This window comes from Tauraco erythrolophus, chromosome 4 (assembly GCF_009769465.1).
Source record: "Tauraco erythrolophus isolate bTauEry1 chromosome 4, bTauEry1.pri, whole genome shotgun sequence".
Classification (NCBI taxonomy): domain Eukaryota; kingdom Metazoa; phylum Chordata; class Aves; order Musophagiformes; family Musophagidae; genus Tauraco; species Tauraco erythrolophus.
Window position 1 is genome coordinate 17,025,410 of NC_141468.1, and position 25,027 is coordinate 17,050,436.

The 25,027-nt window shown below is 40.3% G+C and overlaps 1 protein-coding gene across 1 annotated transcript; it reads left to right on the plus strand.

Moving 5' to 3' along the window:
• Window positions 1-1,349: 1,349 nt before the first annotated feature.
• ERGIC2 (ERGIC and golgi 2) lies at window positions 1,350-24,726 on the plus strand. The gene is made up of 14 exons (XM_086610030.1): window positions 1,350-1,425; window positions 3,736-3,881; window positions 7,315-7,423; window positions 10,137-10,183; window positions 11,389-11,459; window positions 12,816-12,856; window positions 13,580-13,681; window positions 15,145-15,240; window positions 16,987-17,042; window positions 18,018-18,116; window positions 19,317-19,414; window positions 23,032-23,194; window positions 23,719-23,798; window positions 24,587-24,726. Exons 2-14 carry the CDS (start codon window positions 3,776-3,778, stop codon window positions 24,650-24,652), a joined length of 1,134 nt encoding a protein of 377 aa, XP_086466156.1. The 5' UTR covers window positions 1,350-1,425; window positions 3,736-3,775; the 3' UTR covers window positions 24,653-24,726.
• The last annotated feature ends 301 nt before the right edge of the window (window positions 24,727-25,027 follow it).

The window sequence follows — 25,027 nt, forward strand, 5'->3', positions numbered from 1 at the left end:
TCTATGAATATAAATGTTTGGTATAATTTTTCTTAAAATTTTACACAGGGCACTTTTCCTTCGATAACAGTGACGTCACCTGAGATGTTAGCACTTCCCAAAAAGTATTGGAGAGCTCCCCTTTTGACTGTAGGAAGATGTCTAGGGTGGCTCACCTACTCATGAATTTGCAGGCACGGTGGTGGTGGCGTAATGTAACCCTATGATACTTGACTGTGTAAGTTTGTTTTGGTAGCAGCTCAGCTGTAAAGACTACAGGGGACACGGGCATTGAGGAGAACTAATTGCTGCAATTCTAAGGAAAAAATCTGGAGATAAACCAATAATGCTGTCACTAAGGGATAAGGTTTGTGGTGAGAGGCAGTGCTTTTTTGTTAGCTCCACCAACACAGGGAAAAGAAGAGATTTGGGGCATAAATGAGCCCTCTTACTTTTTTCATTTCAGGCCTGAAAACTGGCTTGTGAGCTTAAAATCTGTCTTTCCCCACTGTTATAGCAAACTGTCTTAAAGCCTTTTCCCTCCCACTTCACGATACTGCCTCTTTTCAAACACTGCCTGCTTTTTTATCTATAGGGTCCAAACCAGATTTATCCCTGCAAGCCAGGTTATAACACTTTCCCAGTTTGCTTTTGAAGATACTCGATGTACAGCACTCTAAACGATCACTCAGGAACTCACAGCTCCAACAAATTCTTGTCGATAACTATCTTCTCCTCTTCGAAGCAGCACGTTCCTTCTGTTTGAGCATTCCTGGGGTGGCTCTGGACCCCAGCGCTGCAGGAACCTGCCGTTCCCGAGAGCCCGATACCTGCAGGATCCCCCGCGGGTCTGCACGAAGCTCTGCGCAGCGGAGCGGGGCCGCGGCCCGTGTCCGCAGGGGCGGTGTGACCCACCGCGGTTCCCAGGGCTCAGCCCCCGGCCGCTCCCGGCGCCGCCCTCCAGCTGGCGCTGGCAGCCGGGGGCCCGGCGGGCCGCGCTCGCCGTACGGCAGCCGCCGCCCCCTCCAAGCCGTACGGTCGGGGAACAACATCCACTGTTTCCATGTCTACGTATTTTTGGCTTATTCCTTCCGGCTCGCCAGCTCGCTGAGCTAGTCCTCCCTGACGCAGCGGCCGCTGCCCGCCGGCGCCCCGCGGCTCCCCGCTGCCCCGGGCCGCGGCGGCGGGCGGCGCATGCCCGTGGGGCGGCGAGCATGCGCGCAGGCGGGGCGCCGCCGCCGCCGCTGCTGATCCCGATCCCGATCCCGATCCCGATCCCGTCGGCCTGTGCCTCCCGCCGCCGCCGGGCGTCGGTGGCGGAGCGAGCCCGCGCCGGGCCACGCGCGCTGCCATGGTCAGCGAGGCGGCTGCCGAGCAGGGCGTTGCGGCTCCCCTCCGCTCTCCGGCCTCGCCCGCGGCGCTGGGTAACGGCGAGAGAAGCAAGAGGTAGGGGAGGGCGGCGGCGAGGCGGCCGGTGCGGCCTGTCCCGTCCCGTCCCGCGGCTGCCCGGTGCGCGGCTGCGGGCCTGCGCCGGCCTCAGTGCGGCGGCGGCGGCCGGAGCACCCGCGGGCCGCCCGGGCGTGGGGGTTCCGAGCTGGCGGCCGCCTCCCGGGGCTCCCTCGGCGTGGGCAGCCGGGCGGGGATTCAGGCGTGGGTGCGCCCCGCGGTTGCGGGAGTGGATGGTCAGGCGCGCACCGGCGCCGGTAGCGGCGTCTTTTCCGAGTTGTCTGAGTAAGCGGCAGCTGCCCGAGCCCCGCGGGTGGGTCCGGGCTGTGCTTGCTTTGAGCCCGTGCTCTGGTCTCGAGTGGCGTTTGTGCTATCCTTTTTTCTTCCTTTTTTTTTTTTTAACTTGTAATAGTACTTTTTTTTTAACGCAGTTTGTGCTTGGATTTGAGATATGTTACTTTCGTAGCAAAGGATTCCAGATTTTATACTTGGTGTTTCTGAGGTGCGTGTGTTGAGATGGGCAGGTATCAGACGTCCACCTCTGTTTGAAAGTGGTTCTGTATATGTGGGATTAAAGAAACGAACGAACACATTGGATACTTCTGGCTGGATTACAAAAGTCCACATACTCACTGATGCAGGATGATTTAGAAAGTTTCTTAGTAAAGTGCTTGCAAGTTCTCTAGGTTTACCTTGTACCTCTTTATGGTGTGCTCCGACATGTGTAACAGCAGAGAAGCCACAGGGAAAATGAAATGATGCTAAGTTGACTTCAGTGCTGTCTGTGCAGGGTAGCAGGCAACCCTGACCGGTGTTTCCCATGTCCTAATGGATGTTACGGCTCCAGTCGTTGTCTCCAAGCAGCCGCTTTGCTGTATCTGTGCTCCTAAGTTTTCCAGCTTCTCCTTAAGCTACTGTGTAGTGTATTAAGGACAGGACCTTGCTTCCCTGATTTTTTTAATTTTTTTTTCCGGTGCTGTGTAATCGAAGTTCTGTTCCAGCACCCATCTTCTCTGCTTGCTTTAACTGTGGTGTCTTTGAATCCTCTGCAACACACACAGCATCATTTTGTTGGTCTCTGCAGGCTGACTTGACTGATGCTCCCGCCACGTGCAGAGTCTGCATCCTCTCACCAAGTTCTGAGGCGAATTTGTGTAGCGAGGAAATTGCAGGCGTAGATCGTGATTCTTCACGTGTGAGCTTCCGTTTCCAGCAAAGCCTATATGTTATTGCACAGTACGAAGCCTGCTCAGCACCAGGGAGGGGCAGAGCAGGGAATAGCTCTTGAGTAATTTCGCTGGGACACACTGGAATCTCGACGTGCTCTTGGAATGAGGAAGATGAGTTAACAGCTTTTTCTACAAGCCGATGACTAGGAGTGTCTCACATGTTGGCAGTTTAGGTTAGCTTACCTGCCTTCGTGTCTTTAAATAGGGAACAATAATATGACGTATTCTCAGCACACAGTAAATGCATGATGGTTTTCGTAGCTTCAGAAATTCTGGGCAAAGTGCAGCATTTCCTCAGAAGGAAAACAACAGTGCCAGCTTGTTAAAACATGCAGCATATTGGCAGGACCGGGTTGTGAGCATATTTGCATGATTTGGAAACAGTTTAAAACGGTGCTTCCTGGACAGGCTGCTTCTCTCAGTGTACCGCTGCTTCATGTATCAACGACTCCAAGCAAAGCAGTGATCATGTCATGGACAAAAAGGATTCTGAAGGATGGAGATATGATTTGGTACTTAATTTGCCTTGAGGGGCATTTTTATAGTGAAAAAACCCACTTATTTTATTATGACCATGAAATCCGACAGCTGTAAAAATGCAAAATGCACTTTTTTTTTCCCCTTTAACATAGAGAATGTGCTCACGTTGACTGAATATAGGAGCCCAGAGCAGTTTGACATCCTCCTGAGTTTATGCAGCCTATTAGATGTTGTCTGCCAAGTCAGTGACTTCCACGCATTGTCAGGTCTTTTTAGCAAGCTTACTTCAGAACTGGGTTTGGTTTTTTTAGTTTAAAATTCAATATATCCAATACCAATAAGAATTTAATCAAGAAATAAATTAATCATAGTAATTAAATGGTGAATGCACTGGATGTAGCTGGAGCATAAACAACAGTGTACAGGCCAATTTTAACAGTCGTCTTTAAGCAAGAGTGGCTGTTCAGTTGTCTAGCTTGTGTTTCTTGAAAACATATGTCTTAGGTTTTAATTGTCTTTATCATTGCTTTATAATTACAGCCAGTCGATTTGAGCAGTATTACTTGTGTCTGTTAATCACTAAAATTTATTCTTAAATCAGAGGCAGTATATGAAGGAGGAGGTGGAGGAGTGTGCTGAAGATGAGGCGACTGAATCGGAAGAAGACCTTGAATTTGGTGAAAGAATTGGATGCCTTTCCGAAGGTTCCTGAAAGCTATGTGGAGACCTCGGCAAGCGGAGGCACAGGTAAGCCTTATTGAGATGCTGACATGATTCATGTTGGCTGTTAGCTCAGTCTAGCGTGCTCTGGGAATAAAAACTTCAGTAGGAGGAGGACAGGCATCTGTGTTCATTTGAAACTAGCCAAAACTGGTTTTGTGATTTCTTTTGTGGACTGACAGCTCATCTCCTTCAAGTAAAGACGTAGTGTCATGTCAAACAGATGCGTTCCTCACTCATCTCAAGGGATATTTTTGTGTAAAATTGGTGAGACTCAAACCAAGGTAAAGGTTCACTGCAAAAACTTCTAACCAATTACAACTGGAAGTGCACTGTGCCAAGACTTTCTCCCATTTGTTGTCTTATTAAGCCCTTTTCTCTGTGTCAGGTTTCTGGGTGAGACTGTGTCAGCATGAGCTGAAACTCAGGTTGGATTCACCTCTAAGCTTTCATAAAAGAGGAAAAATATTCTCCAGCAGTGTCTAAGAACTGGCTAAGTTAAGCATCAGGATAAAGAGCAGCTTTCTAAAGCTTTTTGTCTTGAAGGTATAGTTGATTTTAAGAGTAACGAAAGCACTTTGAAAAACTAAATACTTCGCTTCAGGGCCTGTGCTTGTGCTGTCCTTATTAGTCACTTGAGCTTCTCTCAAAGAGCTGTAGCTGTAAGAAGTACCTTTTCTATATGTATCTGAACAGAATACTGTGCCTGTAAGTTGTCTTGGGTTAGAGGTAACCTGATCTGGAAATAGTGACTTCATCTATTGGACTATTGGAATTGTTTGCAGTTAGATAGGAAACTGCGAGCAGTTCATTTGAAATGGAGGACAAAAATCTCTCTCCTGCAATTATGTCTGAAACTCAGTTGAATAAAGAATACAAGAAGCATTTGCAATCAAAGATAAGCCTTTGAAGTCATTACGCCACTCGTAGTGTAGAAGTAAATATCACAAGGATCTGTGTTATTTTGCTATGTTTCCTGAATTGCACTGTTAATAATTAAAGGATTGTTGTATATAAAATAATCTCTAAGTGATGATTAAATAACTGTTTGTTACTGTTAGTCCCAGTTCCTGAGAAAGCAAATGAGTTGGTTTTATGTTGTAATTTGCAGAAAACCAATACGTGCTTAAAAATGCCTTTTTTGCACCATCTTTCATGAGAACTTCACTTTGGTGAAGGGTGCCTTAAGGGTTTCTCAACACTGGAAGTCACTTTAGCATTCTTTGGTTTATCTTCGTAACCTTATTAATAGTTTAACCTAAGGTTAATAAATAAACCTTATATATAGGATTGTCTTATTCTATGCCATTAGAAAATGTAAATACAGTATTTCCATTTCATTCAGGATTAAAGTGCCAGGCTTACTTTCTGGTGTGGTAGAGATGCTAAACGTATCAAGACTATCCTCAGACTTTCAGTGCCCTAAAACCCATTGCAAAAGAAGTACTGGTTTCTCAAATGGGCTGAGACTCCGACTCTGGGGCAGGGACAGCCTTCAGAGAAGAGGATCTGTCTTTGGAAATCTTACAAGACTTGACTTTATTGTTTAGATCTATAAACAACTTTGCTCAGAATTACCCATAAAGCAGCTATGGCTCTAATTGTTTCCTTGTGGCTTTGGATAGACAGTACGGCTCCAGCTTTCCTTTTGCATATCTGGGATGAGTCTGGCCTTCTGGGCTCCAAAAGGAAATGGATAACCAGAATAATTAACTGATTAGCGCATCTGTTTTCACAATATGCACTGACATGAAGGTTTTCATATGTATAGGATGGTCACATCGCTTCAGCTGAAAGCTAGAACTTGAAATATTGCTGATCAGTGCAACAGTCAATGCTGCAGTCAGTGGTTTCTCTTTTGATCCCGTAGGACAGTGCCTTTATTCCCCTGCTGCCACCTCTGGGCTGTAGACCACTGTGTAGTGATTTGAAGCCTGTCAACAACGGGATTGTTTGTTTCTCAGGCTGCTCTTCGCAGACTCCATAGAAATACTCCACAGAATGCAGATGGGAAACATATACTGTCAATAAGCTGTACAAATCACTGCTGTGCTCCAAAACGGAATTTTTTTTTAACTTAACAAAAGCCATGATTTACTAAAAGGGATGTGGCAAGTGCTTCCATGCATTTGTTACTGTGTTTCTGACTGTGTGCAACAGGATGATCTTCCCTTTGTGTTGTACAACTTTGTGAGTGTGACGAATTGACTGCTTTGGAGAGAAGTGAGGCACATACACCATTGAAATATACCATTTAGTTTACTTCCTAAAAATAATTTCAAATCAATTCTTCACCTGTTTATCTGTTGGTAGAGTGGATAGCTGTGTGTTGCTTGTTGTGAGAGGGAGAATTGTTTGAAATATTGAGATGCGAGTCCTGACTCTGCAGCTGTACCTAAGTAATATAATAAGGGCACTTTTTTCTAACTGGACAGTGCATATAATTCATATTATTTCTCTCATCTGCTACCTTCCTGGCTCTAAAACTAGACATAAAAAAATTTGTTATAAAAACTTATGTTGTAGACAAGTGGAAGCTTGATGAGAATTCAAGATGCATCTTCTCCTAATTTCATGCTTGAATTTAGGATTCAGTTTGTGTAGACCATTCCTGACAGTGATTTGTGGGCTCTGGGGCCCCCAACATAAGAAGGACATGAACATGTTGGAGTGAGTCTAGAGGAGGGTCATGAAAATGATCCGAGGACTGGAGCACCTCTCCTGTGCAGACAGGCTGAGAGAGTTGGGGTTGTTCAGCCTGGAGAAGAGAAGGCTCCAGGGAGACCTTCTAGCAACCTTCCAGTACTTAAAGGGGGGCCTACAATAAAGCTGGAGAGGGACTTTTTACAAGGGCGTGTTGTGACAGGACAATGGGCAATGGCTTTAAACTGAAAGAGGGGAGATTTCGATTAGATATAAGGAAGAAATTTTTTACAATGAGGATGGTGAAACAGTGGAACAGTTTGCCCAGAACAGTTGTGGCTGCCCCATCCCTGGAAGTGTTCAAGGCCAGGTTGGATGAGGCTTTAAGCAACACGATCTAGTGGAAGGTGTCCCTGCTCATGGCAGAGGGATTGGAACTAGATGATCTTTAATGTCCCTTCCAACCTAAACCTTTGTATGATTTTGTTTCATATGCAGAGGAGGATCTAGCCTGTTCTTAAATCTTCCATATAGGGATTTCACAACCTCCCCATCATTCTAGTATTTGACTGTACTTAATGTAAAAAGTTCTTTCTTGATGCAAAGGTAGGACTCGTTCTTTTCCCCTTCTATGTAAAAACAAATACTGTAAATATAAAAACATTTTTCTAAGAGCAGCTTATGGATTTATAAATCAAAGATACCAGTACTGTGCTGGTAATGCTCAGATTCTGGATTGTTGTAATTTTTTGTGCTTGTGTTTCTGAAAAATACTTCTCACAATCTAATCTTTCTTTTTTTCCTTTTGACCACTCAGTTTCCCTGATAGCATTTACAACAATAGCTTTCCTGACGATAATGGAATTCACGGTGTATCGGGACACATGGATGAAATATGAATATGAAGTAGACAAGGATTTTACTAGGTATTTTTTATTCATTATAATTCCTTTCAATTTAAGTTGTCTGCATTTCAGGAAAGAATGGATTTTAAATGTTTGTGTGATTTGCGAGTGATTTATGATTGAAATCAAAAATGAAATACTAAAGGGACTTGACTTTTCTTCTGTTGATTGATTGGGATTTTTTCTTTTCTGGAATCTATGAAGAAGAGAAATTGAGATTTCTGCAATGGAGACATCAAGATAGTGTAGGTTTGCTGGAGGAGTTATTAGCTAACAATTCAGAGGACGTTGTAATGTGTAACACCACGTCACCTGTGTAAACCCACCGGATTCTCATGACGCTTCCTCTAGTTTATACAGTCAGTATATTGGCGTTACACTTTGTGCTGCTGAGGGTGAACCTTAAGCATTCCCGACTTTGCCTGCGTTATCTGGAGATTGCTGCTGATCTTGTCTCCAGTTACGGCCTCCAAGATTGGCTGAAGATACATTTGCTGTTTGTTTCATGTGCCTGTCTGGACTGTGTTAGCCGTTCTTCCTGAGGTGGTCAGGCACCCATGAGCCCGTGGGAAACTAATGGAGATTTTGTGCACTGAACGTCTTTAAATATCACGCGTCTGGAACTGAAATAACTTTAAAAGCTGTTTGACTAGTTGCTGTGGTAACAAGCTAGAGACACATGTATTAATTAGATGTCTCGTACATCAGAAATACCAAAGGTGTCTGTAATGAAAAAATAAAAAATATGAGAAATTTATGGGAGACATCAAAAACTCAAGTGAGATTGAATCCATTGAGACAGATGAGAGTTTCATGTTCAGGTCTTTGCTAAAGTAGGTTCTCTCCCTAGTGAAGCTGTCACATGGGAAGGATAGCCTAGTGGTTAAGAGACTGTTATGGCACTTGGGAGATGTCCTGCTGCAGATTTTCCAGTTTGATTGTGGGCTTTCAGAACCACTCAGCCTGTGCTTCTGTGATAGTTTAAACCAATGGACACTGGTGTCACTTCAGCTGCTTTTCTTCTGTCTGCTGACCATGTCTGATCCCAGGTTGAGCCAATGTTGAATCCCTTGCTTCTGTGACTTGTTTGTGGTCAGCTAAGGTCCCAGAAGCAGCTCCCTGGAGGTGATAGAACCATATGGCTGTAGTGAGGGGATTTAGTCATTATAGTTAAAATGTCTTGTGTGAAACTAACATGTAAACCAATAGGATATGCCCAGAATATTGGGGAATGCCACACAATCAGACTTTGGGTGTGATGGATTTTTTTAGTATGTTGATTTTTATTTTTTATTTTTTTTTATTTTCCCCCGTCTTGATGGGAACAGTTGTGTTTCACCTAGTGTCGTTATGGAAATATTCAGGATAAAGATCTTAACATACAACGCATTTTGCTGTTATAATATGGGAGCGTTTTTGAGAAAATAACTTTTTCCAGAAGCAGTGCTAGCAAAATGAACAATCTTTATGACATGGCAGCGTTTTCTAGGAACTGGTTTGTCGTGGGTTAGGCTGCTCCGGCAACCAAACCCTACACAGTTGCCCACTCACCCTCCCCCAGCCCCAGGGATGAGGGAGAGAATTAAAGGATAAACGGGTAACCCGTGGGTTGAGATAAGGACAATTTAATACAGATGATTTAGTACACAGTGTAGATGCTCACCACCCCCTCGTATGCGAAGCCCATCTTGTCCCAAAGCTGCAATCCTGGGCGAACGTGAGGCCCCGAAATAGAGAGGGGCAGAGAGAGAGAGTACTCCGAGAGTGGGAGTACTGGGAGAGAGAGGAAAAAAAGCAATAGAGCAAAAGCGCAGCAAGCGCAAAAGAGCAAAAGCGGCGAAAGAGCCAAAGCGCAAAAGCCCTTCTGTCCGGCTGACCCTCACTTTTATACTGGGCGTGACGCTGCATGATATGGAATACTAATTGGCCAGTTTGGCCCTCAATTGTAAGTTCCATCACAGATCACAAGGGGAATCGTGTCCCCCTTGTCCCGGCTATGCTCCCCCCTTGTCCCACCATGCTTCTGCACGCCAGCCAGAACACGGCATGCTGAAAAGTCCTTGGAGTTTCACTTTCAACCACAAACATCAGCTTGCTATCAACATTCTTCTCAGAGTGAGCCTCTGAGTAAAACCAAAACACGGAGCTCTTCTAGCTGCTAAAAAGAAGAGCTAACTCTGTCCCAGCTAAAACCAGGACAGGTTTTAACAACTTCTCAGCCTGATCCTGAGTGTCACTGTTCTGAGGAATTCCGATGAGGACTGGAAATACAATGGCCTGTGTTAAGGACAAAACAGGAGGAAGGTGCTCATATATTTACTCAGATTTAGATTTGTAACTCCTACATTGTGCCGATTCACTGCATTCTGTGGAATTTATTGCACTATTGTAGTTGTGTGGAAAAAAATATGTGTAAGAATATTGAAAGCTATATATTCTTAATAAGCATCTGACAAACTCTTGGGCCAGTAATATTTCCAAAAAATCTGTTAGGAGTTTCATAGTAAAATTCAAGAGGGAAATCTGATGCTTTCATCTCTCATCAGTGCTTTAATAATTAAGAGTCCGTCTTGGTTCACCCAAATTTTAAACAGCTAAGCATATATTTATTGGTGTAAATTTTACTATTTGACTATGTTTCTGCAAGTAATCTGAGAATTTTAGTAATATATCTCTTGATGCTTGTACTCAATGTTACTTACTAGCTTTTGTCTTTATTTTTTTTTCTTTCCAGTAAGTTAAGGATCAATATTGATATTACAGTTGCCATGAGGTGTCAATGTAAGTATTCCATCAGTGAAAGTTTTGAAATGCTTTAAAGGCTCTTCAGAGTATGCATTTGCTTGCAATGTAGTTGGATATTGTTCAAAATAATTCTAACAGTGAGATTTCTTCTGATCTTGATGGTATGTAGTGATCTTGATGGATGTGACTCACTGAAAGAATTTTTCTGAGATGTGAAGAAAAGTATTTATGCCATCTCGTTCGCATCTTGCAGAACTTTGCTCTGTCATCAAAAAAGGAATCTGTTGTTCCAGTCTCTTTCTATCTGGAATGGTCTAAAAGCTCATTGTAAGACACAGCTCATCAGCAGGAATTTATTACAACTTTTATTTATTTATGAACTTGGCAAATATTAACGTGGTCTATTGTTTAACAATACTGGAATCATCAGATATTCACATGTTCACCAGGAGGATGAAACTGCCTTCCCTTTTAAAGGCATGCTTACTCTTCTTTTGACATAATTTAGGTAATTAACCTTTATTTTTATGGACTGGTTTTGGTTGTCCTGGACTGAGAAAGAGAGAGACTACTACTTCTACCAGGAATGCAAGCAAATCTTCAAGACTCACTTTTTTGGCTAGTTTAAGCCTTCCATCAATTGCATGGTCCATTAGCACCATACAATTTGTTTGTCTCACAAGCATTAATTCATAAATCATCCTTATTACTCTTAGAATTTATTTTAGTGTTTTTCATTTATTTTCTGGTTAGCATAAGAAAATTTGAAAATTCTGATTCTTTTTTTCTTTCAATTCAAGAAACAAACAAAACTTTTATCTTCTGTTTTGACTAGTCTTTGTTTGGATTCAGTGCTTATGAAACAGGAAAAAATATTTATGCATAGCAGATCCTAGAAAGCTTGTCTACGTGGTTCATACAACATCTTTGAAGGTGTTACATGAGTGAGAAAATATTTCCAATCTGAAAAGTTTGGTTTTGGTCACTGTGCATTGGTTGATGGTACTGTGTGACATGACAGGCTGATGTGTAGGATTCTGTGGTTTCCCTTTACCTCCCAGTAAGCTGCTTCTTGACAGATTTGTTTTTGTTTTCTTGAACTTTGTTAGTAAGGAACAGTGACTTGCACTGAAAGTTTACTACTGTACTGTGAAACTTCATTTCAACTGGCACCTTCTGTTTGTTTGTTTGTTTATGATCATCTGTTGGACTTTTAATATTTTTCTACCTGTTTAAAATAGATGTGGGCGCTGATGTTCTGGATTTAGCAGAAACAATGGTTGCCTCTGCAGATGGACTAATCTATGAACCCGTAAGTTTTATTTTAAAAGGAAATTACTCTTTACTTGATGCAGAGCCCTGATGGGCTGACTTGCTTGCTTGTGTTCCGCCCCCCCCCCCCCCCCCCCCCCCCACACACACACACACAATTGGCCTTCACAGAACCTCCCCAAGCCTTGACTGAACCTTGAGTGAGGTCTGCAGCGTGTACTCCAGGAATCTGCTAGGGAAAAAGGCTAGCATTGGGATTTCTGTGTGCTCAGTCTCTTCAAATACAGCAGATTTGAATACAGCAGACTCCCAGATCAGTGCTTCTGCACAAGCTTATGATTTCTACAACTAGTTACTTTTACACATGCAAATTCTAGGGATAAATGCTAACAGTATTTGATATGAAAGGAAAACTATCAGAGCTCTCATAAAAAACAGTTACATCAATTCTCGTTAACTAGAAGAATACTATGATTCCAAAAAGGAGTAGAAAGTCACCATGATATCCTTATAATATGGAGTGGCATTAAAGATTGTAAATTGGGTTAGTATCCTTTTAATTTCTGTTTTGTGAACTGAAGGCTCTGGAATTGTGTAAGCCTATGCTCTTAAAGTGGTTCTGCGTGCATAGTACAATAAACTTTGAAGTAATTATGCTATATGAAAGTAATTTATCATTTGCAGAAAACCTGTTAGAGAATGTAACTTTCTGTTGTAATTATTACATTTGCTAATAACTGAACCATATTCCATATTATAACAGTTTTGTCCAAATTCCTATTTGTGTGTGTGAGCAGGAGGAGATGGCTGAATGGAAGGATGTACTCAGGAAGGAGCTTGGTTTTGTTTGTTTATTCTCCTTGGAACATTTTGTCTTTTTGTCTGGACAGTCATCTCTGTGATGCTGTAGCTCCTGTGTGCTAGCAGTTGCCCCAGTGATTATAATCTTAGAAAGAGGAAAATTCCTTTATTCAGTCTCTTTTGGCCATAGCTCTGGGTAGGTTTGAGCATTAATTGCAATTGAATTTGCTGTCTAGAGTACATCGGTGTTAACAATACATAGATGTGAATTCGGTGCACAGATGTTACTGGTGACGTTCTTGTGCTGATTTGAAGTATAGCAGGTCTGGTAGCTTGTCTTAAAGAAGTGGTCGGTGTGGGATGACACTAGAAACAAACAATCTGCACCTGGACCCTTGTCTTTCAAAGATTGCTCCTCTGCTTGTTTCGTTGCTGTTTGTGTCAAAACCATGCATGTTATATCACTTTGCATTAAATTGCCACTCACTGCTGCTTCTAGCCCATGTTAGTCAAAGGCTAGAAGGGCAGAAAGGTTTCATGGATGAGACTTCATTGCTTCCTGCATGTTTTACTAGATATGTTTTTTTTGTTTCAGGTAGTGTTTGATCTCAGCCCACAACAAAAAGAATGGCAAAGGTAAAGCACTGTGATGCATGCCTACAGTTTGTGTTATTTGTACTGGAAATGACTTCGAAGTACACCAGAGCCACTTGACAGAACTGTCTTGGGTGTAACAGCTCCTGCTTGTAATTTATGAGTGCAAGTCTGTGAAAAGATATTAATTTACTTTGCTTTTCTCATTATTTGAGATATCTGTTATGGAAAAAATTGGCTTTGGACTTATTTGGGGAGTTGGGTCATGTAGTTGCAAGCCAAGATGTATGGACTCATTCAGCTTACGTTTCCAAATGAATGCTTGGTAGCACAAGTTTAATTATTTGTTCAGGTGTGTAACACAGCTTGATATATAAATGTCAAAGCTGAACCTCAGTAACAAATTGGCACATTCTTGCGGAAGCAAATGAGTTTTATCTTCCATATGACTGAATCCATGCACTGTTCATTATTTAAGCTGGAATTATGTGTGTGATTGCTCTACTGATAGTCTTCTAATAGAACCTGGAGCTTGTTTGGGAGTCTGGCTAGTTTTGATATCTTCGGTAACACACTGCTGTGAACACCAGAGCTTTAAGCTCTGTATAAAAATATCATTCTGAAAGTTTATTGTAATAGTTTAATACTGACATGAACCTTACCAACTTCTCTATTTATAACCTGCAACTGAAGCTGATAATTAATTGTGAAGTTATTTTTTGTTGTACTGTTGCATGCTTTCACATTGGTCTGTGTAATCTTTAGGATGCTGCAGCTAATTCAGAGTAGGCTGCAGGAAGAACACTCTCTTCAAGATGTGATATTCAAAAGTGCTTTTAAAAGTGCTTCTACAGCACTGCCACCACGGTAAGAAAAATCGGGATGTTGTGTCATCATTCCCTTCTCCCCCACCCTATTTAATTGTGGTTACGATTTCTGCCCCTGAAGATAAGAAAAGACGGCCCTATTGCTTTTTATTGCATTTTAAAATAATATACTTGATACATGCTTTGAAGAGCTGTTGTTTTATGAAAACTTCTAGGATTTTCAACACGGAGAAAGTTTCCAGGTATAGATATATACACACACACACATATAATACACACACACACACATAACACAGGTACACACCTTTTTAGTCCGTTTTATCTGATGCTTCCTTTTTAATGTGGATTAGTAGTGCCAAAGCAATACTAAACATGAGTCTTTTTTTAAAAATGAAATAATATCTTTCTGTCCAGCAACTTTTAAAATAAGTTCTGCTGTTAGCTGTGACTTAATACTTTATGGATTTAAAAGAATCGACCTTTGGTTAAAAATGTGTTTTGTTAGTAAATGCCCTGGTAGTAATAGCACTGTTCAAATTATGTGGAGAAACCTTGCTGTTTACACTTTATTCCAGCTACCCACAAAATGCTGAGAGACTAATGCATTAGTTTGCCAGAATCTAGATGATATGTGATTATTTATTTATTTTCTTTTTCCCCCCAGGGGAAAATGCTTTCTACATGAAAGCTGAAATTCCTTTCCCCTTAAAAACAAACGAAAAAAACCCACACAAGCAAGCCATAAATAAAACAAAACAAACACCAAAAACACTGTATGTGCTTTCCATGTTGTAATCTGTGTTTGAGGACTAAATACATCCTTTCTTCCAAAGGCCAAGGCTAAAGAGGAGTCAAGGAATCTTTTTTTCTCATTTAGTTGATGTCTTCAGATTCATTAAATCCTCTGTGCCTCTATGATACTTGTTAGTGCAGTGTTTGAGATAATATTTATGCTTGAGATGTGTTTAAAAAAAGTAATTTTTTTTCATCTCCCTCTAAGGAGCAGATTCGGAAATATGTTCTGAGTTGTGGACATCCCAACAAGTGTGGGAAGAGGAAGGTTTCATAAAAAATAAATGTTGAAAGCTGTTCTTGTACAGTTCTTGTAACGTGACTAATATATTTTATGTTCATTTTAGCATTAAAACTTTCCCAATAAACCATTTTTGGCAGAAGTAATTGGAAAAAAAAAAATTCCCAGGGCAACAAAATATATTTATGGTCTTATGCTTTCTGTTTGCACGTTCAGGTATCGTAAGTTAGCTTTGTAGACCAGATCTCTGAGTACAAGTACAAATGAAAGCTTATTGGTTTCTTCAGACTGACCTTTATTAGATTCCTTCCCTCCCACCATCCCTGCTATAATTCCAGAAGAATATGACAAAGAGAGGTAGATGATAATGCTGTATCTTTTTGCGGGGGAAAAAGAAATCTATGTGTACTGCTGTTACTTCTGTTAGTGAATATTCTCAAGTACTCTTTATGTTGTTTTTGTTTAAACAGGGAAGATAATTCATTACAGTCTCCAGATGCATGCAGAATTCATGGTCATCTCTATGTCAATAAAGTGGCAGGGAACTTTCACATAACTGTGGGCAAGTATGTTCTGTTCATTTCCTGAAAATAAAAAAAAGAATTGACTTCTACGTTATATATAGTGTATGCATGCATATGTTTGTGTATGCTTTTACACTTTTGAGTTAATGACTGGTGTTTATTAACCTTCCCATACACATACTTGGTATTATTTTCCATGTGGTATCTTTTCTTGCACAGTTAAAACAAAATGTCTTCAGAAGTTACTAAAACAATGCAGTGCAGTGCATTGTTGCATGCAATATAGCAGTTATGAATTCCGGCGCGTTACAGGATGAAAACTCTTGCAAATAGGTCCTCTGTAAGTGTATGACATGGAGTGGACTGCTTGTACTTATCTGCCTTCTTTGGGCCTGTCCAAACTTCTCCTTTCTGGTAGCACCCAGTTCACTAACACAGATGAAGTGTAGGTATGTGCCATTTCAGTGCTGAGATAACGTAGTTGCAGAACTCTAGTTAGGGAGCTAAAGGATAATTCATCGTGATTCGAGGAGAGACTTCCTGATACACTTTGGCAATGGTATTAGCTTATACACACGGCATACAAACTTGTGTTAACTTTTCTCTGTGCTCTCCAGCTCTGCTGCCCTCGCTTGTCTTCCTGCCGCTTCTCTCACCAGAGATCTTGGCATGCAATCTACGCTCTCTAATTTATCCACATGTAATTCCAGATGCTGTCTTTGTGTGGATATTTCTCCAAATGTCTCTTCCATCTGGTCTCGTACCACCTCTCTGATTTGCCCCTACATGTCCAACTTTTTAAGCCCTTTTTAGAGCTGATTATTTTAGCCTTTTCATCTGTGCCACCATCACTTCTCTCACTGTCTCTAGTTCTGTACTCCTGAGTAATCTTTTGCTTTCCCTTGCTTCCTTGTGCTCATCATTGCATTTGTACTTCTGCTATGTTCCTCTTTCTCTTCTTGTAGGTTTTTTTTTTAAATGGCTTTTCTTACTGTCTGCCTTCATACCTTACTGCCTGGTTACTTATTGTAGTCACATCTTGACTGATCTTATTGTCTTTCTCCACCTTCTGTTTGTCCAAAACTTATATGCATTTGATAACAATTTAACTTAAGTCAAGTAGGGGAAGTTTCCTGCAGTACTGGCTGGACTGGTAGGGATTACATGTGACTGAGAGACTGTTGTACTTTCCAGACAGAGTTGCACTTTTCCCCCCCCTCTTCCCACTGGTACCAGCTTCTGCATTGTACTTTCTTTGCAGGTCTACAAACAAGTGTCCAGACCTGAAGTTAACTCACTTAGTCAGGCAGCGAACACAGAGCGTAGTTAACTTGCTTAGTCACAGAATGAGTACGGTAACGTTTTCCTTAGCCACTTGAGCTATTCTGCAGCTTTTCATGTGGCAGCCTTGGTGGCTCTTCTAGTAGTCTAGTGAATGGATGTGTTTGACGTTTCTAAAAATGCAAGACACTAATTTTGTGTAAGAGGGTTTTCATGGGTCTAATGTTACTGAAACTTGTCATTCAGACTGTCTGTACTCAGCTGTAATAAGAATATCTTTTTTAAAAAAATTTTGTATGGATATACACAATTATTATATATATGTTTGTAAAACATACATATATAAAATATATGTTATATGTGTGCACATTTTTTCGTAGATATAAAGTATTTATTGAAATAGAGGGGGAGAGGTAATTTTTCTACATAGTCCTGTTTAGGAAAACTGTGTCTTTTGTGTGGATTCATTAAACAAATTTTTCATAAAACAAATCTTGCTTTCTTTAGGGCAATACCACACCCTCGAGGCCATGCACACTTGGCAGCCCTTGTAAGCCACGAGTGTAAGTTCTTTCTATCATCTCCATACAAATGGGTATCCTTTCCTTCAGACTGTCTCCTAATTCATACGTTAACATAGATTGCTGTTGTAAAGATGTTCTAGCTGGGCAATTGCATCGTAGAAGAAAGTGAAGAATATCCTTTGCAATGTTACAACTCAATAGTGACTTACTTCATATGGTTAACACTTATTAGTAATATCTTTAGATTGCTTCTACAGTAATAACACAGGCATCTCAAGAGTATTTTGTTGTAACACAGGTACCATACGAAATTCCTGTATTTCAGTCCAAACTACCTATTTTCTGCAAAGTCTGTTTTTATAAGGTGAACAATTTCTGACCTTTGTCCTTAGAAACTTCTTTTTTAGGTTATGAGTCTAGATGCTAAATGTGTGTTGCTGCTGTACTTAATGCAAGGCAAGGGTGACTTACTGTGAAAAATCAACTTGGTGTTGGTTAAACTTCCAACTTTCTGCTATGAATTTATCTCCACAAAAGTGTGTAATATTACAGAGCTTAAATACCTTTGCATAATCAGGCAATTTACTAACTTGGTGGTTGCCTTATGCTTCCTCTGTACGTTTTTTTTTTTTGTGAAATTTTAGTCTTTTTAATACCGTTATATACAAGAACCTGAACTGTAGAATAACTTCAGTATTTGGCCGACTAGAAATTTCCTGTCACGACATTTTAACTCTCTTCAGCTCCAGGGTTGATTGAGATAGATAGAGTTATGATTTGATTTAGAAAAATTGAATTTCTTTGTTAAATATTTTGGATTTGAGTTTTGTTTAAAACATGCACATAAATGTATTGATATAGTCACAGGCAGAAATCCAATGAAATGCACACCTGTGTTTGAAATATTCTAACTAATGTGTTTTCCAGTGTAAGAAGTGGGTGCCTCTTTTTCTCTAAGAGTACAGAATCTCATAGTTTAAAAATGTTGTCTCATTCCTCTATATTCTCTTTCAGCCTATAACTTCTCTCATAGAATAGATCATTTGTCATTTGGAGAGCTTATTCCAGGAATTATTAATCCTTTGGATGGAACAGAAAAAATAGCATCGGATCGTAAGTGTCATGTGTTTAAAAAAGCATCTTATTTTCTATATTTTTCCAATAATTACATTTAAAATATTATCATGTTTCATGAATGTCATGATTTACAAACAGCGTGTCCTGCTAAATTTGGTAGTGAGGGATGCACTGTTCAGTTATCTACATGGCACCTTAAATGGACGATTTCTTTTTAATACCAGTATGGCTGTACTTTGCTGTTTCACTGAAGATGATTTGCAGTTTCTTGCAGATTTGTGTTATGTTACGGTATGTCTGAACATATTGTGAAGAATTTTGCAGCAGTATGCTTCAGTGGGTTCATAGATAGGATTGGTGTCGTAATGGGGAAAAATAGGTCTGATTTTGTTAAAAAAAAAACCAACCCAAACGATCAGGAATCTTGGATTCTATTCCTGTATTTGGTTTGTCATGTCCACGGTGTATTTTGTGAGACTATAACAGGAAGGGTTTGTATGTCACTCTGTTTCCTCATGTATAATAAAGGAGTATAGTAACCTACTTTGCAGAGCTACCTGCTCTTGACTTGCATTCCCCATGAGACTGATCCCCAGAACGTTCTAAAGCTGCTGTTGTCTCAAAGTCAGTCAGTCCATTGACTGTTCCAGCCAGAATGGTTTGGGGTAGTTGAAATAAGTTGCTTCAGTCTATCAGTGTTTGTTCTCTTAGGCAATTGCACGAAGACAGAGCAATCATAAATGCCTAAGCATGCTGATTGCTCTAGAAGACTTCTCTAGAAGTCTCCCTAATCAAAAGGAAAACCGTAACCAGTTTAGAAGGGCTTCCAGCAGTGTATAGACAATTCAATGGCTAAAATCTATTCAAAGTGCTGTTGAGATGTATATATCATGCAAAATGTGACTGTGTGAAACTTGTTTAGTTCTAGCGTCCTGGGAAATACTATCTGTGCATTTCATTTGAGTGGCCTGACCTTAATGAGTCTTTTCATTACACGGGTAAAACATAAATTTCCCTGAATACAAATGTGACATAGACCTTGCCCGTGGAAGCTAACTTTGTTCATGCAGATGGTGTTGAAGTAGTCTTGGCAGTGCAGGGACTCCTTGAAGAATGTCCCTAGTGTAAATGGCTTAGCTGATTATCTATTTTAAATATTATTTGATTTATTTATTAATGTCTCAGATGGTCTTTGACTCTGTACTTAATTCAACAGTGAGATTTGTTTTCTTCTAGACAACCAGATGTTCCAATATTTTATCACAGTTGTGCCAACCAAACTCCATACGTATAAAATTTCGGCAGAAACTCATCAATTTTCAGTGACGGAAAGGGTAAGTAGAAATAAGAGGAAACCATGCAGAGAAAAATCTAGCAGTGATTCTTCTTAACAAAAGCTCAAATATGAAAACGGAGACTTAGTTGTGCCATCATTTTGAAGACTCCTCCAATGTGAAGAACCTTTTTGTAGAATGTTCCAGTGCACTAGATTTATCTGTAAATAGTGTAATGCTGATGATAAAATAGATAGGCTTGGTGACACACGCTAGCTTCTTGCATTAGTGTTTTGCATCCATAAATCTGGAGTCCAATATTATAAATAACAATAGATATCCAGTCATTTCCACTTCACTGTATGCTAATAGTGGTGGTGGTGGGGAAATCCTGTAAGTTTTAGGTCTGTAATCTTGTGTGTAGCTTTACAAGTACTTCATCCACCTTCAGCTTTTTTATCTATGTGGGAAGCAAACCAAAAAATGCAGCTCACTTGAATGTCATGAACTTGGTTGTGGAATGTTAGAAATGGGAAAAAAGGGAGTTTGTATGAAAAACTAAGCACCCAGAAAGCATCTCTCTCTCTCAGCTGTCTTGTTTGACCTTTGTTGAACCACCAACTTTAATTATTCTCCAGACTAGAGAGCTGCTGCTTCTGGGCTTGGAGAGAGGCTTTTAATTCTGAATCCATAAAGAAGGTAGTTACTGCAGCATAGTACATGGGCAAATCATAAGGTAAAAATTTCAAAGACTGCGGTAAATAAGAAAAAGGCCTTATGTGTACCAGTTATATGTCTCATTTCCAGACACTGAACTCTGTTCTGATATTTTATTCAAAAGCCAAAGAAAAAAATCTTTGCGAAAAGGTTAGTTAAAAACGACAGATAAAGCGAGAGGTAAGAAGGGAACCTTTAGGTTGAAAGGAAATTCAGATATTAGGATGGCAGTTCACTGTAAAACAGTTTGTGGTGTTCTCCAAGGAAGAAAAATCTTTGTTTCCTCACAATTCCATGCTGTGCTTCTGAAAAATACATAGCTAGGGGAAGTAGGATAGAGGTGATGTCTTAGAATTCAACTCGGGACATGCAGACCTCTGGAGGGAAACGTTCGCTCTAAAACTCATGAAAACTGGAGTAAAGAGCGGAACAAAGAGGAATTTCATAATGCAATATACTCCCTTCTCCTGCTGGTCTAGCAGTCTGCTTCGTGTTTTCTCTGCATAATCTCTGCAACAACTAAAGCACTCCTTCAACTTCTGGACATCACTCAACTGCTAATCTTACTACTTACTGCATTTTTTTCATCTTGTATTAAATTCTTCTCTCCTCCTGCTGTAAAGATGGTTTCTGCCAATTAACCGTGCAGTTCTTCCTTAGCTCTTTAATCTTTTGTGGGGATGTTATTTTTTATGAAAGTTGCAAGGCAGTCACAAGTTGCTTAGGAGAAAAGCTTGTGAACAGCAGAGGTGAAGTGGCATTAGATGCTCACTGTCGCATTAGGTAGCCCTGTTGCTTGTAAAGCTTGTTCATGTCCATCTTTGGAAACTGAATTCCCCTGGCAGATGAGCTGGGAAAGACTATTAAGAGCAGTTAATGCTGAACACCTTAGTGCATTCGTTTTGTAAGAGTAGGCACATATGCAGACCTGGAGAAAGGTGGTCAGCTAGCCATGGCTAAAACCTGAATATAGAGAGGTTTACTTGCCAGTGGTGAACAGGCAGGGAAGCAGAGTTTGAAAGGTGTGGACAGAATCACCTCCACTGTTGTTGATATTGAAGATACTGTGTTTGTCTATGTTAAAAGATTTAATTCTAGCAAGGCTTCACTGATATCGGCGATGTCTGATCCAGGGCTAGTTACTTTCAGCAGGTTTTAGCAACCAACAGTTAAATCTTCTGCAGCAGTAGAAGCTAGAAGCAAACAGAAATGGTTTGGAGAAAAATAATTATGCATCTTTTGAGGGTGGAGTTTTAGGTGTTCTGTTTAACTTTGTATTCTTTTTTTTCACCGTTTGAGTGCAAAAGACCAATAAGGCTTAGGGAAACAGTAGAGGAAAAACAAAAAGATATTTTTTTTGTCCCTTGCCAATGACAAGGTTCTATTTAGCTACCTTCTGTCTTCTCTTCCTTCTTAGTATGCCTGATGATCCATCCTCTAATGCTGAATGTTGTCCTGCTCTTGAAACGTTAGAAAGCGTTCTCTGCTGTTTTCGATTGGGAGTTCTTTGTTTGTTTGATTTTTTTTTTTTTTTTTTTAACTTTTGCAAAGTTTCTGTGACCTGGTATCATAACTGATACATTATTTTGACATCCTTTTTACTTTGGTTTAGTAGCAAAAGAAGCAATATGGTTTATGTCAACGTTAACTGACTGGAGAAGTTGCCTAGTCTGTATTTTCCAAAGTGATATTCTGCTTTTTGTTTTGTACTGTATTCTGCATGACTTTTGAGCACAGAATGTTAACTCTGCAGCTGAAATGGAGCAGTGATCTATTGCTTTTCTGTTCAGTCTTGCTTATCTGTCTTCTCTACTCTTACTAGCCTAGACATGACTCAGTTTGTCTGCAGTCAATCTCTTTTCTGCTGCACTTGTATATTTTCAGCCAGGCTTGCCTGGCAGTGCATTTATCAACACCTGTCACTAACAACAAAAAGATAGCAAACTTTTAAAAGAAAACTAAGATTGTGGTGAGTTTTTTTTCTCCTGAAGCCTTTTTTAAAAAGTAGAGATTTATAGCAGCCAAACTCTTCTCTTTGGGGTCTTTTGGTTTAAGAATTTGGGCAAATGAGAAGAAACTGTAGAAGGTCTTGGATTATTATTTTTATCAAGGTGTATTTCTTCCTGTCTGATGGTTATCTGGAATGACCTGACTGACGAAAATTTTGAAAAGAGGCTTGATACTGGTATTCAGTTTCCAGACCCCAGAAATTTTGATCTTTTTCTTTTTTTTTTTTCCTAATTCCATCACAGTAATGAATTATGGCATATGCGTAAGTATGTACTGATGAAAAAAAGGGCAATGGTCTCATTTAACTTAAGCTTCTGAATTTCCATTATGGTATACTGCAGTTGAGTCTTCCCTGATACTTTTAAGAACGAGCAATTAAATCCTCTGTGGGATGTGAATCTAGAGATATGCTCCAAGGAAGAAGGAGGATGGAGCCTGATGAGTCTTAGATGCAGTATGTAGATTTATATACACCCTCTGGCAAAACTGCAATAGCTAAGACTGTTCAACACCTTAAATGTCTCCTGAAGGTCTCATCTTGATTTAAGAGATTAATAGCAGTGCATAAAGTAGCAAGAGTTGGGGCGCTGTATTGTACCAGTGCACTCACTTGAGTTCGCAGGCTAGGCCAAGACTGTGGCACTTATCCTCATAGGTATGAAAAGCAGCCTAGTTATAAACATCCTTGTTTAAAGGACCGTGGAAGCAAATCTTGAGAGGATAGTGCCAGAGCCTGGTAGTGAACATTGATGTGCAGCACAGAAGAGCAGTGACCAGGAAAGTAAATTGTTATTTCATGATGTTTGACTTTTAGAAGGTACTGGCCAAAGTTATCTTGATGTTCCCTGGTCTTCCGTTGATTGCTAACTCTGATGAAGTAGCTCTTTGTCATCACATCTATTAAGACTGTTTTCCTTGTGACTAAGTTGTGTTTCTTTCTCTTCTTTCAGGAAAGAGTAATTAACCATGCAGCTGGCAGCCACGGGGTGTCAGGAATATTCATGAAATATGATATCAGTTCACTTATGGTGACAGTGACAGAAGAACATATGCCTTTTTGGCAGTTCTTAGTGAGGCTCTGTGGCATTATTGGGGGAATTTTTTCAACTACAGGTAACTATTAGTGCTTTCCCTCTTCAGTTCTACCAGAATTTTGTTTTGGTCATGGTGATTATGCTATGGATAAATTACAGGAAGTCCTGAACCTCTAGCAGGTTTAAGACTGTTTTTGTGCACTGAAACATGCAGTGAAACCTGCTCGTTTTTGGTGTCCCAGAATGCTGTTTCTGCTGTTCCAAAGGCCTGTTGTTTCCTTTTTGGGTAACTATTGCATAGTTTTTTTATTTCTGGAAGAGCAAGGAGGTAGCTGTATGTAAATAGACACATGCATACACACACACGCACAGAGACTTCTGATATTCTGTGTATTTCCTGTAGTTGGGATCCAGTGCTAAATCAGTGCCAAAAGTTGATATAAAATATTTCATTCTGAAGTAATTAGGAGGATTTAATTTCTTGGTGTTTTGCATACCAGTTTACCGCACTGTATCCTGTTGAAGTATCATGCAGAGTTTTATTGCAATGCTTCTGTAAATACTACAGTTTTACTACTTGACAATTCTTGTTTGACATTGCAGGAATTTTACATGGCTTTGGAAGATTTGTAGTGGAAGTTATTTTTTGCCGTTTCAGACTGGGCTCTTACAGATCCACATCGGTAAGAAAAACTTTCTCCAAGTATTAAATAAGTGGTACAGCTACCTGAGGATGGATGATAAGGGCAACTTTGGGATTCAGTCCCAGCAGAATTTAAGATGCTTGCAATAAACCCTCCCCTTCACATACATATGAGCAGAGATTCAACAGCTTTTATTAATAGTTGAAAAAACTTACGTGTAAGGAAGCAAAGGGGTTTTTTAAGAAGTTGAATTAATGAAACTGCATCTCTTAGAGATTCCTCTTCTACGTTCCCTCCATTGTCCTTACTATACTCTTTTTATTTTCATATTGCTACAAAAATTACATGTTTTCCCAGGCCTCGTCAGTCTCCCTCACATATTCTTCTTCTGCTTGGCCTGCTGACTGAAGAAGAAGCAGCACTGTGTGCTACCAAGGTTCAGTGTTGCTACTGATTAGCCTGCAGGCTACTGCCAAGCAGCATGGAAGAGCTGAGCAGTCTTTACATTTCCCTTCATTGGACATCAATGTGATTGCTCCTCTAGCGACTACTTGATTTTATTTTACTTTTATTTTTCCAATAAGCCTTTAGGTAGCCTTTAAGACTTCTGCCTTTCTCTCAAATTTGGTTGAAGTTTGCCAGCTGGCAAGGTTATGTGAGTAGGGGGAGAGGAAGGCAGGCAAACAGGTTTGTATAATTTTTGTTTAGGAGACCAGGCAAAAGGCATGCAAGAAATGCCCAAGAATACAAGTGTGTGTTTTGGGAGAGGGAGGAGAAACTCTGTTTCTGGACAAGCCATTAATAACACTTTGTTTTTGTTTGACTAGGTCCCACTTCCTGATGGCCACACAAGCAACCACTTACCTCTAATTACAGACAATAGTATGCATTAGCCTCCTGAGAAAACTTTCTTTCTTCCTGCCTGATACAGAAGACTTTTTTTTATAATAAAGAAAACATTGTGCAATATGCTGAGACAGTGCTGATGGGCAGCAAAAAATGAAGCCTTTACAAAAAAAACCACACCACAAAACAAAAAACAACAACAAAACAATTTGTGTAGTTTTTTGTCTTTCTGAGTACGCATGAGGTCATAGGAGGTTGTGAGACCAGTGAGGTAGACCATCTTCTGGAGATTAAAGGAGCATTGCTGCCAATACAGTATTCATGGTTGAGCTTAACGTCTTTGTGATGACTGCCAGTGACTACTGAAGCATCTTGGTGATCTTGGTTCTGTGCCTGGGAAGGCTAGCAGACTCCAAGAAGAA

Bases quoted from the DNA above. Each gene is read 5' to 3' on its own strand.
- ERGIC2 (XM_086610030.1), top strand. From the start codon at position 3,776: ATGAGGCGACTGAATCGGAAGAAGACCTTGAATTTGGTGAAAGAATTG. The intron at 7,424-10,136 runs GTATTTTTTATT...TTTTCTTTCCAG, and splicing joins GTAGACAAGGATTTTACTAG to TAAGTTAAGGATCAATATTG. The intron at 10,184-11,388 runs GTAAGTATTCCA...TGTTTAAAATAG, and splicing joins AGTTGCCATGAGGTGTCAAT to ATGTGGGCGCTGATGTTCTG.